This window comes from Heterocephalus glaber, unplaced genomic scaffold (genome assembly GCF_053883595.1).
Source record: "Heterocephalus glaber isolate CG9 unplaced genomic scaffold, H.glaber_assembly_v1.0 deba00001869, whole genome shotgun sequence".
In the NCBI taxonomy this organism is placed as follows: Eukaryota; Metazoa; Chordata; class Mammalia; order Rodentia; family Bathyergidae; genus Heterocephalus; species Heterocephalus glaber.
Window position 1 is genome coordinate 145448 of NW_028258507.1, and position 14506 is coordinate 159953.

Consider the following 14506-nt stretch of genomic DNA (forward strand, 5'->3'; position numbering starts at 1 on the left):
CACCACCTGTTGAGGCACTGAGGCATAGGTAATTGTTTTATCCAATTTAAATCTTCTTCAGTGTACTGGGGTTTTTCTGGTAGGGCTGCACTTCCCGGATCGGGCAGCTGAGTGGCCAGTGTCAGATTAATCTTTAAGGCTATTTCTCGGGCTGTCTGGTCAGCTAAATTATTTCCTCTGGCAATTGGAGTGTCGCCTTTTTGGTGTCCTGGGCAATGGATAATGGCTAATTTTTTAGGTAGCCAGAGGGCTGTTAAGAGGGCAAGGATCTCCTCTTTGTTTTTAATAGTCTTTCCTTCAGCTGTCAGGAGTCCCCTTTCTTTGTAGATGGCCCCATGGACGTGTGCAGTGGCAAAGGCATACCGGCTATCTGTGTATATATTTAACTTTTGGCCCTGTCCTAGAGTCAATGCCTTGGTCAGAGCTATGAGCTCCGCCCATTGTGCTGAGGTCCCGGTGGGCAATGGTTCTGCCCAAATGACCTCAGTCTCTGTCACCACTGCTGCTCCTGCATACCTGCGGCCATCACGAACAAAGCTGCTCCCATCAGTGTACCAAGTATCATCTGCATCTGGCCACGGTTGGTCGCTCAGATCTGCTCGAATTCCATGTACCTGGGCTAGGATGTCTGTGCAGTCGTGAAGCGGAGCCTCCAAGTTCGGGTCTGGCAACAGTGTGGCTGGGTTTAAAGCAGCCGGGGCCTGAAAAACAACTCGGGTTGGATTTAGAAGTAAGCTCTGGTAGTGGGTCAGGCGAGCATTACTGAGCCATCGATCCGGAGGCTGTTTTAGGACTCCCTCAATAGTGTGAGGGGTGGTCACGCACAGTTCTTGGCCTAATGTCAACTTGTCAGCATCTTTGACCATTAGAGCCACTGCTGCAATCATTCTTAGACACGGGGGCCATCCTGATGCAACTGGATCAAGTCTTTTTGATAGGTACGCCACTGGGCGGCGCCATGGCCCTAGATGCTGGACCAGGACACCCTTAGCGACTCCTTTGTTTTCATCAATGTAAAGGTGGAATGGCTTAGTAATATCGGGCAAGCCCAAGGCTGGTGCCGTCAGCAAGGCTGTTTTAATTTGATCGAAAGATTTTTGTAGCTTTTCTGTCCATTGAAAAGCCTGATTGTCTTTGGTTGCCTCATAAAGGGGCCTTGCGAGCTCTGCGAACCCCGGTATCCATAGGCGGCAGAAGCCCACCGATCCCAAGAACTCTCTGACTTTCCAAGGAGAATCTGGTGTGGGTATCTTAAGAACTGTCTCTTTTCTAGCATCCGACAGCTATCTCTGCCCTTCCCTAAGCATGTACCCCAAGTAGCTTACCTCGGGTTTGCAGATCTGGGCCTTTTTGGCGGACGCCCGGTACCCCAGTTCTCCTATGACTATCAAGAGTCTCTTGGTTCCACTTAGGCAGTCTTCCCGTGTTTCAGCTGCTATGAGGAGGTCATCTACATATTGTAACAGAGTTAGTTGGGGGTTCTGGAGGCGAAACTCACCCAGGTCTTCATGTAGGGCCTCGTCGAAGATGGTGGGAGAGTTTTTGAATCCTTGGGGTAATCGGGTCCATGTCAGCTGTCCGTTGAGGCCTTGTTCTGGGTCACTCCATTCAAATGCAAAGATGTGTTGGCTTTTGGGTGCTAGCGGAAGGCTAAAAAAGCATCTTTGAGATCCAAGACTGTGTACCATCGATGGCTCGGGGGAAGTGAACTCAAAAGGGTGTATGGATTAGGCACTGTGGGGTGGATGTCCATAACCCTCTTGTTCACTTCCCGGAGATCCTGCACTGGCCGATAGTCATTAGAATGAGGTTTTCGCACTGGCAACAAGGGGGTGTTCCAGGCTGATTGACAAGGCCTAAGAATCCCCTGAGCAAGCAACCTCCCGATGTGTGGAGTTATTCCCTTCTGGGCCTCTAGGGGCATAGGATATTGGCGAACTTGTACAGGATCTGCCCCAGGTTTTATTTCCACAAACACCGGTGCTCTGTGTGCAGCTAACCCCATGCCTCCAGTCTCCGCCCATGCTTGTGGGAACATGGTGAGCCATTGTTCCATGTCAGGATCAGGAGGGGCCCTCTTCTGATGTAGCAGATATTCATCTTCTAGGTTTATGGTTAGTACCTGAATGGGCCTTCCCTCTTGATTAAGGACTTTTGTGCCCCCGGGTTGGAAATGAATTTGAGCCCCTAATTTAGTAAGTAAGTCTCTTCCCAATAAGGGGTAGGGGCAGTCTGGTATAATCATAAATGAGTGGGTTACTTGGCCCACTCCCAAGTCTACTGTTCTTTGGGTTGTCCATGAATACTTTTTCATGCCTGTAGCTCCTTGAACCCAGGAGGTCTTATCAGAAACATGGCCACATGGTTCAAGTAGGACTGAATGTTGAGCCCCTGTATCCACTAGGAACTCAATAGGTCTCCCCTCCACTTTTAGGGTTACCCTGGGCTCAGGGAGGGGTGCCAAACCCCATCCCCCCTAATCATTTAATTCATCCATAGCCAGGATAGGGGCCTTGGGGCATCCTTCCTGTTGTTTCTTTTTGGGACAGTCTCTGGCCCAGTGTCCATACTCTTTGCAATGAGCACATTGATTTTTTCCTAACTGGGGGCGCTCTCTGCGTCTCTCTTTGTTTTCTCCTTCCACCGCAATCTTTCTTAGTCTACGTTCACGTTCCTTTTGTTCTCCCGCAGTGGCAGCCAGAAGGATCCGAGCTAAGTTTCGGGTCTGGCGGTCATCAGCTTTTTCTCGTTTCTCCTCTGCGGTTTCTCTATTGTTATACACTTTCTCTGCCACTGTCACTAAGTCCTGAATACTCTTTTCTCCTAACCTATCTACTTTCTGTAACTTTCTCTTAATGTCTGGCGCCGCCTGGTTGACAAAATGTATTATCACAGCTGCCTTTGTCTCAATTGCTTCCGGGTCCATAGGAGTGTACCTACGAAAAGCTTCCTGAATTCTTTCTAGGAAAGCAGCAGGGCTTTCATCTAACTTTTGTTGTACATCCCCTACCTTAGCCAAATTGGTGGGCTTCCTTGCCGCTGCTTTGAGACCTCCCAATAAAGTCTGGCGATAGACCCGAAGCCTCTCCTTACCTTCCGCCGTGTTGAAGTCCCAGTTGGGTCGGGACAGAGGAAAAGAAGTGTTGATAGTGTCAGCATTGGTGGTGGGTTGACCATTGTCACCAGGAACCAATTTCCTGGCCTCATTCTGGATCCTCTCTTGTTCCTCAGTGGTGAACAGGACCTGCAGAAGCTGTTGACAGTCATCCCAAGTGGGCTGATGGGTAAACAAAACAGTTTCTAACAGGTTAATCAAATCTCTAGGGTTATCAGAGAAATTGGCATGTTGTCGGCGCCAATTATAAAGATCATTTGTAGCAAAGGGCCAGTAATGGTGAGGCTGGTTCCCATGCTCATCAGGGGGCCCTATCGCTCGCAGCGGACAAACAGTAGAGTCTGCTGGTCCTGCCGGTGAGGCGGCGCTCCAGTGATGAGTATTTTGGGCGGGACCATCACGGTCGCCAGCACCCGGGGCGGGCTCTTCCTCCCTAGCCCCGGCTGGGACTGGGTCATTTCTTTCAGCCTGCTGTTGGGGAAGAGAGGGGAGAGAGTAAGGGGGAGGGAAAATAAGATCTTCTTCGGTCCCTCCCTGGAGGACAGGGTAGAGTGGCGCGGTCGGCTTGGTTTCAGTCTGCTTCTCGTCATCGCGCCCTCTAGGAGTCTTCTTACTGGCTGTCAGGATTAACTCTGGCTGCTGTTGCTGTGAAGGCAAAAAAAGCTTAACCCATGGGGGTGGGTTAGAGATCAGAAATTCCCAAATGGCAATGTAGGGTACCTGGTCGGGATGAAGGATGGCTTTACGAACTCTGCGTATAATTTGCAAATCAAAAGTTCCCTCGGGGGGCCATCCTACCCCAAGGGTGGGCCACTCCGAGCTACAGAGGGTGATGAACTTAGCCTTTTTAATTTTTAAACTTAGGTTATGAGCGCTCTCCCTAACTTCCTTGAAATGGTCTTTCATGAGGGAAAGAGGGGTAGTCACAGTCTGTCCCATCGTCTCAGTCCAAGTCAGCACAACAAATAGACAAATAAACGCAACAGAAAAACACAAGGCGAGACAAAACCGTCCTCCGCCAGATCGGAGGCAATGCAAATGGGACGACGGCCTCGTGCCGTGCCGCGGGAGCGACCCGCACCGTCCCTCCAGGAGTCTCACGGACTCGTACTCTTGGGGCACTCCGTCCCCACCAGCGGAATCCGGAACGTCTTCCAGGATCCCGGGTCGGCGGCCCTTGCAGCGCGTCCGCCTAGACCGTCTGCCGACCTTCCCAGAAAATAGGCCCAGACTTTACAAACACAAAAAACACTCACCAGCCGGCGTTGACCCTCCGGTACGGGAGTCCTGAAGGTCTTGGGATCCCGGACGAGCCCCCAAATGTTGTGCCCAGATTGTGAAGTCCCAAAGACCACCAGGAGGCCGTTTCCGATGTAAGCACACAAGGGTCGTTTATTCAAGCTTAAGCAGGGACTCTCAACTGTCACCGACACAGCGGATCGAGATTGAGAGCCCTGAGTCCCTAACTAGCAGGGTTTTTATTGAGAATACAACAAGCTTTGGTTATTAGTAGCCAGGTGATTGGTTAATACTTAATACATATGAAGTGTAGGGTTTTGGTTGGCTAGGCTTTGGGGGTCGAAGGGGATTACGTATTGGTTTTTGTGAGGGAGAAAGGGGCAAAGATTAACGGCCGGTTGTTACATACTGATCGTTAGCAGACCCACTAACTAATGGCCGCATCTATCTTGTGTGGACAGTCAGCTCATTAACTGCTTATCCTACAGATAGTGTGCCTGGAACGCTCTTTCCCCAGGTACACAGGTGGTTGGGTAATAAACTCAGGAATTTCAAGTGGTGAATTCCTAGTTTAAGCACAAATTTGAGAGAACAAAGGAGACGGCTCTAAAATGGAGTCATTTTGGTCCCACATAATCATTTATGAAGAAAAGCATGATCACAAAATATTTTCTATTTAATCATTAAAGCCCAAAATGGTTGCATGGATCACTTAATTTCAACTATAATAATTAACATCATGAATTAAAATTAATCCCACTTTTATCTACTCCAAAGATTCTTTTTCTTTTGACCAACAGATAAGGGAATAAGTACCTCAGGAATATTTATTTATAATGGAAGGGATTATTCTTAATTATTTGCTTTTCTATGAACAGAAGCTTCCATATATCACTAAATTTCATAAAGGACTAAATCAGAAAACCAAATCAGAACATCTTTTCAGCCAGGAGTATGAAGAAAAATCTCCCAGAGCTCAGAGAAAGTGTAACAGACAAGCAGGACAAGTCCTAGGATAAACCCCTAAGATATAAACATATAAAAGAGCAGGTTGGATAAAAGGAAAATAACACAGAAATACTAAACTAAACAAACTAAAGAAATACTCATGTCTAAAAATGTAGAGAAAATAGGAAAAGAGATAATACCAGATATAGCTGGATGATTTTTTAAATGTTATTCTAGAGCTTAAAAATCATATTAGAGGGCCGGGGATTTAGCGCAGTGGTTCTGCCACCTGCCTCGCAAGCGCAAGGTCCCAAGTTTGATCCCTGGTACCAAAAATATATATAAATAAACAAGTCATACTAGAAATCAGATGGGAAAAAATTACTAATAGAGAAACAAAAATTCAGTTTGACATCAGGCATTTCTGAAAATAAAATGCCAGTAGCCAGCAGAGCAACATGAGCAGAATTTTAAGAATTAAAGGTTACAATTCAAGAATTCTAGAGCTACCTAAACTTTCATTCATGTTCAAGGGAAGTATAAAGTTTTGTTTTTTCTTACTAAAATACACAAAAACAAAAATGTCATTTCTGTAATGGTTGGTTGGCATGAGCACTTGGCAGTCCTCAGGACTTTCTACTAACTTCTCTAATCTTCGTATGAATCCTGGAAAGAAGGGCTTACTGCTAGCTTTGAGGCAGAAAGATGATAATTAACTTGCCCCTGGCCCAGGATGCTCCCGACCCCACCTACACTGATTCACAACTTCCCCACCGACTGGCCTGAAAGTCACAGCGCAAGCTGACCCAGTGCACAAACAAGTCCTTCAGAATCACTCAGCATGAAATGCAAAACCAGACAGTAAAATATGGAGTGAAATCAAAATCACTGCTGGTGTTATTATAAAACATACCATACACAAAATAATCCTGATACCAAACACATAATATTAACAAGTGTGTGATAAAAATAAATAGCCTAGTTCAAAAAAGCCACTAGATATAAATAACAACAAAAGAACACCCACAGTTATCAAAATTCAGTTAGGGACAAACAGAAGATCCGAATCAACCGTGGGAAAAATTTTATAAGCAATCAGGATGGAAATGGAGACCCCTGGACCCCTGGGTATGGTTGATCCAACTTCACAGAACAAATCATTCCTCAGCTCTTCAAGTGTTCCAGAACACAAAATTAGACCTCATGACTCATGTTTTACCATGCTTCGATAATCAGGAAACTAAACCCAATGAAACTAAGAATCGGAATAGTAAATCCCCCGGGAATTTGAGAGACTGATATTGTTACTGGGGCAAGTGCCAGCTTTAAAAATAATTTTTCTTGCATCATACCTGGGAAAATGACAGGACAGGATATTCTATCACATAAAAATTTGCCTAAAGACACAGCTAACTTTATCCAGAAAATATTTACAGGGAATCATTTAAAGCTGCTGATTTTAGTACAATATTTTTATCACTTTAACCTAAATAAGCAGCTACTTCTAGTGTGTGCAATACTAAGATTTGCTGAGATCTTAATAAAAAGAACAGAACAGCTTCTCTTTCAAAGAATTTAGAACCCAGAGGTGGGGGGGTGAATAAAACAAACATGAAACAGTTTCACTGAAAACATAGTATCTTAAAGCTCAAAACTGTATCCAGCATTGGGAAAGCCTAGCCAGCGGTGGCCCATGAGCCCAGCATCAGATAGCAGTGCACACAGGGCCCACGGCCCTGCTGGGAAAGGAGCAGCGGTGACAGACAACGATACCAGGAGTACTTTGGGCACCTGGTCTCTGAAAGGTTTGCCGTCACTGTATCTCTGAGTTTAGAGTGCATATTAATTTCCTAAGGTATATATGAGTGAGCACCAGATAAAACATAGCTAACTCAACTTGAATTTCAGTTTAGCAAACAATAACTTTTTGCTATAAGTATGTCCCAACTAAGTATTTGTGATATATTTTTGCTCAAAATTTATTTGTTATTTACTGAAATCCAAATTTAACTTGGCACTCTTTATTGCTAAATTTCACTACCTTCTCTCTATGTGATTAACAACATTTTCTGGGCTTGTACTGTTAGTTTTATATAACCATGTCTAAAACATGGGGAAAAATATATATATGACCTACAGCCATGTGTCACTTAATAATAGGGACACATTCCAAGCAATGCAAGGCAATTTCTTCCTGGTGTGACTATCATAGAGTGTAGTTACACAAATCCACACGGTGTAGCCTCTACACACCTAGGCTCTATACCTTAGCCTGTTGTTCCCAGGCTACAAACCTGCACAGCATGCTACTGTTCTGCATGTTGCAGTTACTCATAACATATGGTGTTTCTGTATCTAAACATATACACACATAGGAAACACACAATAAAAATACCAGGTGACAGTGATTTTTCAGCTCCATAGCAGTCATACGGGACCACTGTTGTACATGTGGTCCACTGCTGACCGAAATGTTGTTCCGTGACACATGACTATATGTCATAGATTACACCAGAATTGATTTAACCAGGCCCTCTTAAGGGCCATAATTTTTCCATTGTTTGTTATTATAACCAGTAATGCCAAAGTAATATTGTCACACATGTATTTGCCCCAAATGCTCCCTCAGCCATTTGCCATGCTTGAACACAATACCCATTAGGTATTTATGACAAGCAGGCATTAAAAGTTACAAAACAAAACAAAGTGATCAAAATACAGTATTTGAAATAAGTGTTGATTCTTGACCAATAAAAGCCATTATTCTTTTACATAACTTACTGATTTAAAAAAAGCAGCAGCATTTCTTTCCATCTTCTATAAAACACGTGAAACAGCATTCTCTGCTTTACCCTAGCATGGAGTTACTCTGCATACTTTCTGTCTTCTTAGCCAAAAGCAACTTGGTATTGTTCCACACCGTTTTTGTCATAGAAAATTTAAGTAACGATATTTCCTGGAGTAAACTCTTATCTCTAAACATTCTCGGCATGGGACAGCAGGCATTTCTCTTAGCTTTACACACTCTTAGGCATGGCCTTCCCCCCTCTACTTGTAATGTCCTTTTTTGTGACCCTTCAAACCTTGTATTAAAGAAATATCATAGGATACGAGATAGGCAAGATATTCTAAAACCCCATTGCAAATATTTTAAATATTTAAATGTCACTATGCAAGAACTATCAAATTAATAATTCATATGTATGTACCCCAAACTTTTTATACTTGTACATACGTTGATTAGAAATGTCTTGATACAAAAGCCCAAAATAAATTCCCAGAAAAATTCCCCAAATAAATCCCCAACATCATTGCCCTTCCTTAAGTAATAAAAAATTATTATTACTAATAACATCTTCTTTTTCATTGATATTCTTTTTTTTTTTTGGCACCAGGGATTGAACTCAGGTCCTTCCGCTTGCAAAGCAGGCAGCGGAACCACTGAGCTAAATCCCCGGCCCATCATTGATATTCTTAATAAACAGGTTTAAAGTAAAACCTGGGTGATTCAAGTCCATGGCAAACTGAATGTCTGAAACAGCTGGCTGTTCCTTAATTTACCTTGCCTGTGAGTTTTCAATGTGCAGGAGAAGCAGAACAGGAGATAGCTGCTCCTGGCTCCTGGAGTTTAAAGGAAAGGACTATGTAGATGGTGATAATCTCCAAGTCTTCTTTTTATGGACTCAAGAAGCAGGATCAAATGGCAGTGATAATCAGCCATTTCTGGAGAACCAGGAGGAACCTGAAGTGTCTAACATCTTCTGCCTCTCTTCAGGTTTTGGCTGTCCTTCCTGCTGACCTACATTACTCACCAATGCCACAGTTTTAGGCTCAGGGTGTTGACCAGGCATCTGTCACCTCCAGGCAAAAGTACAGTGTCAGATGCAAAGAGTTCGGCTCATGTTCAGAAATGTAACTTTATCATCATTTTACAGCAATTGACAGTGTAACACAGCGTGACTTGTGGTATGGATTTTTAACTCGTGACATTCTGCTGGACTGAGTGTTTATACACACAAGGACCTCGTACCTTTTCCATCACATGCATCGCGGTGCTGAGCTGCTCCTCTGTGCTCTCAGTGGTCACTTTAACACTGATGCTATGCAGCACTCGCCTGAGAATGTCCTCTTCCAGGGGCTGCTCCAGCTGATCTGCAAGCCCCCAGATGGCCTGTGAGGCTGCATCAGAGATGAGAGTGATGTTGGTGGTCCCATATACTCCCTTGATTCTGGCACCACCTTTCGGGTCAAAAAGCACAACCTGAAAGCTCTTAGGAAAGGGCCTTGAAGACCCTGTTTCTGGCATTAGGATGATGTCCAACACAGAGTCTCTCTGGCCGGGCTCAAAGAGCAGCGTGCCTTCCGTTCTCTCAAAATCCTTCCCAGAGACAGCTGGAGATACAAGAGTCCGACCAATTGTTTCAGCACCCCTCAACTCCTGGAAATTAAACAGTAACATTGAAGTGAAACCACAGTATCTCTGATCTTGCCATAAACTCACTCTTATTTCTTAAACAAATCCTATCCTGTTAAGAAAATGATGGGCGGTAATAACAGTACTACTGAAACATGAGTTTTCATAATTTTTCTAACGTCCTTTGATAAGTTAGAGAGCGAAAGACACATCACACAGTGATGAGGTATGGAAGGTAGATGCTTTAGAGTGAGAGGATGAAAGAAGAGAACTAGAAAAGAAATGTCACTATTGCCACCCCCAAATTTAGAAGTACTTTTCTTGATGTACATTTTCATCCTTGTTCGCTTCCTTCTTCTTTCTGAACCCCAATGACTTCTTCCTTTCCAGGCTCCAAAGATGTGAGGTGAGAACTTCCATTATAGTTGCACAGGTCCTTGGCAATCTGTTCGATTCTTTGGATCAGTTTCCTTTGGGCTCTTTAGACTGGATAATTCTATTACTCTTTGTGCAAGATCACTGATTCTTCTGACTTCATTCTGCTGCTGAGCTTATTTATTCAGTTTATTTCAGTTATTGTATTTTTCATCTTTAAAATTGCATTTGCACTTTCTTATGTCCTCTATTTATTTGCAAGAGCTTCCTAGTTCTTTGCTGAGCCTTTCTGTTGTTCTCTTTTCTTTCAAGAATGCTTGTAATTGCTCACTGAAGCATTTTATGATGGTTGCATTAAAATTATGTCAGATACTTCTAATATTTCTGCCTTCTTATTATTGGCATCTGTTGATTTTTGGTTTTCATACTATTTCAGATCTTTCTTGATCATGGTGTGATGAATGATTAATTGAAACCTGGACACTGTGCATATTATTTTATGAGGCTAGATGTTATTTAAGCCTTCAGTTTTCGCTGGTTTCTTTCAACACTGCTCTGGTAGGAAATGGCAGGTTATTAACTTGTTACTGACAGGTGGAGGTAGCAGTGTAGTTTTCCCATCTGACCTCTTTGATACTGGAGTGAGAGGAGGCAGAGAGAACTCATTACTGCTAGGTGGGGTGGGAGTTTGCCCCAAGTTAGGCCCCCACCGTCACTCCACGGTTAAAGGGTGTGAGTGCCTTTCTGTGCCTCCCCAGTGGTCTCTGCCAATGCCACATGAGGCTGGAGGCCTTTTTACTACTAGGCCAAAGAGAAAGCCCTAACTCTCTACTTTGTCCCTCAGGCACAATGCCAGCTGGAGGCTGAGGGCTCCAGCAAAGGCAGAAATCTAGATGCCCTACTCACTTTCTTCTGGTATGGATACAGTTGGGGTCAGTTATTTTCTGGAACATTTGTCTAGAGTATAAAAAACTTTTTAATGGTTCTCTCTCTTTGTAGGCTGCTGCCTTTCTGTTTCTTTGACTAGAGAGAGCAAACTTTGTGAGAGGTTTTTAAAAATATTCTTTCTCATTAGTGTTTCTGTATGCAAATTCCTTCTGATCAGAGTCTGGTATATAAGGGAAAAAGAAAATCCTAGATATGTCCCACTGTATTACTCCTTGGGTCCCCAGGTCCCTAGCTAATCTGCTTTCTCCTTTCCAGCTTTCAGTTTCCTGTTGCTGTTATGATTATACATGTATACATAATGTCCAGGGTCTTTAATTGTACTTAGCAGGGAAAAGCACATCTATTCCATCTTTCGAGAAACAGAAGTCTTCTATTTATAGTAAACTTTGTAGACTCCATTCTTTACTTCTATTGTGTTTGTTAAAATGGCATCAGTATTATGGCACTGCCAAAAGGACTCCACTAGGTCTTCAATTGAAGGATAGTATTGCACTAGAATTAATAGGGTGTGCAGAGAGAGAGAGAGGGAGAGAGATTATAACCAATAAGCTCATGTAGCTGGGGAGGCTGAGAGGTTCCAAGACCTTCAGGGTGATCTGGCAAACTGAAGACAAAAAGAAAGTTGATGGCTTAGTCACAGCTCACTCTAAACTGAAGCTCTGAGAACCATGAAAGCCAATGGTGTAGTTACAGCTCTGAGGCCTGCAGACCTGAGACCCAGGAAAGTCCATCCTTCCAACTGAGCATGAAGGAAAGACAAAGCCAGTGTTCCCATTCAAAGGCTGCCAGGCAGGAAGAATTTTCTTTTTCTCAGGGGAAGGTCAGCCTCTTTCTTACACTTGGGTCTTCAACTGATGAGGTGAGACTAACACACATTATGGGCGATCTGACTGCAATCACCCAGTCTGCCGATTTCAGCATGAGTCTTATCTAAAATGCCCTCACAGAAACACACAAATAATGTTCACCAGATATATGCATACCCTGTGGTCAGTCAAACTGACATAAAATTAAACATCACAGTAGGGAAACCTAGAAATTCATAAATATATCTAATTCCCCAGGTAGGAGTCCTTTATGAGTTACATATTCGTTACATGACAACATGTGCTTTGCAAAGAATGATGAGTCTAGAAAAAACAAGATTGAAAGTGATGGAGATATTAGAATTCAGTCTTCTTCAGGCAACTTCAACTCCCTATCACCTGAGGGTATGAACTGCTTATAAATGGGCCTCAAACTGTCTACCATGGTTCTTCATCTGCAGCCCTCTTCCTCCACCCTGAAAAAGGTAAGCACACTGTGATATACACCTCACAGGAGAGGGAGAAGGGAACGTACTTTTTCTTATTTCTTTTCCTACCTTAAACACTCTTGAAAAAAACACTAAAGTTTCTGCACTAGGAATCAGAATTCAACTCTTTGTGTTCATACCTCTTCAAGGCTCTGGAAAATGGAGCTTCTTTTGGGGTCTTGTGCAATTGAGAGTTTTTCTTCTTGACAGCTGAGCTGTAGACTGTCACAGAAAGAAGCTCCGCTGCCTGTGAGAGTCCAGGAGAGCCCCAGCCCCAGCCCCACGCCTGACTGCAACATGCTGGTCATGCACCTGTGTGGCAGGTGATGCACAGAGCTGTTTACTTGGTCGAGTCACCCTCAAACAACTGATGCAACTAAGCGCAGACTGGACACAACTAAACATATACTACACCAGCTTCTTTTTTTTTCTTTTTGATACTGGGAGTTGAACCCAGGACCTCACACATGCTAGGTAAGCACTGTGCCACTGAGTTTTATCTCTAAACCCCCACATGGTAATTTTCATAAAACTTTGTAAACCTGAGGTCTAAAATCACCAGGTTTAGAATCCTGAAATAGAGTAAATGACATCACCTTTCAGAATGGTTTCCAAATTGTGGGTTTCCTGGAGCTACAGGAGTTGGGGGTGAGCAGGTGGTTCAGTTAGGAAACATCATCACCGCAACCATGTGTCTGGTACAGCAGATACACATTCTTTCATGATATTAGACTTTTACTGCTGAGTTGAAGTGCACATTAATACCAGAAAGGCAGGTGGCGTTGTTTGGGCTAACAGATCTGTCACTTAGGGTTAGGCACTGTTGCTCCTGTAGGCCTCTAGCTTCTGTCTGCTTCCCATCTTTCACCCGAACCACCTCACAGGATGGATGTGATAACGTGGCCACGAGGCCACCCAAGCTCATGGATGTGAAGAACCTGAAAGATCAGCCAATGTTGGAGGTTATATTTTCAACTAGCACAAATACAATCCCTAACAAGACCCCCATGCTCTGCTTCTGGTCTATGTAGCTACATCCAGAAGAAATTTTAACCCACCAGAGATTTAAAAGTTTTGTGGGAGATACTCTGCACTGTATAACCAACTCTGTCAAAAGAGGAAAGAAAAATAGAAAACTTTATCATTTTAAAATATGATGTGTTGCTGCTGAGAACAAAATGACCTGCTGCAAGAATAAAGTTTAGTGTAATGAATAAAATGTGAATTACTGTGGTATCCTTGGAAGCAGATGCACCCACTACTCTGCCATGACACTGGCCACAGCGGAAGCAGAAAATGGAAGCTGCTCACCTGGGTGCTAAAGCTAACAGACACCGTGGGTCTCACCGCAGAGTCTCTGGTCACCTGCAGGCTGATGAGCGTGGCCTTCCTATACGCCACGGCCAGCCGGGAACCCACAGAAAAACAGGCGAGGCTCTGAGCATCGCGGCTCTGGGAGACTCCGATCCGCGCAAATCTGGCACTGTTGTTTATCGCTGCTCCCGCAGTGACTTCACAGAGCTCCACAAAGAAATAATGCATTTCAACCAGAAGCATCTAATGATGGAAAAAGGAAACATATGTAACTATGAGTACTGTGTTTCTAATTTGGGATGGTGCTAAAATTAAGAAATGGTATAATTCTTACAGATCATGACAGAAATCAACAGACATTCTGCATTTTATAGAACTAAATTCTTATGAGATTTATTTTTTGGTCTTGAAAAGTATGCTATTTTAGGTGTCTCTAGATCAATGTCCAGAGATAACATGCATATTTAATAAGCAAAAGAATAAAATATTCACACAACAGAATACTATAAAGCTGTTTAAAAGAATGAAAGAAATGGACCATTCAATATTTTCCACATAGGTGGATCCTAAAACATAAGAGTGAGTGAAAATTATCAAGTTTCATAAGATATACATGGCACGATCCAAAAGGCATGAAGTTACAATTACATATTGTACTACATATTGTCAGGAGATATTTATGTAAACATTAAAAACAACACAAAACACCACACATGACAGCTGTTTTCTTGGGTACAGGCCCGGGCAGGGAGTGGAGATGAAAAACACTGAGGACAAACAAAAAAGTTTTTAAATTCTTAAGATTTTATTTTTATTTTTATTTTTTTAAAGATTTTATTTTTATAACACTTATTTTTAG

General features: G+C 43.3%; 1 protein-coding gene across 1 annotated transcript in view; it reads right to left on the bottom strand.

Annotated features, from left to right (window-relative positions):
• Positions 1–14506, bottom strand: part of LOC147820485 (adhesion G protein-coupled receptor V1-like) — a 32173-nt gene that overhangs the window by 4381 nt on the left and 13286 nt on the right. The window contains 2 exon segments of the mRNA XM_087204167.1: positions 9333–9740; positions 13645–13890. Coding sequence (XP_087060293.1) covers positions 9333–9740; positions 13645–13890 — 654 coding nt within the window.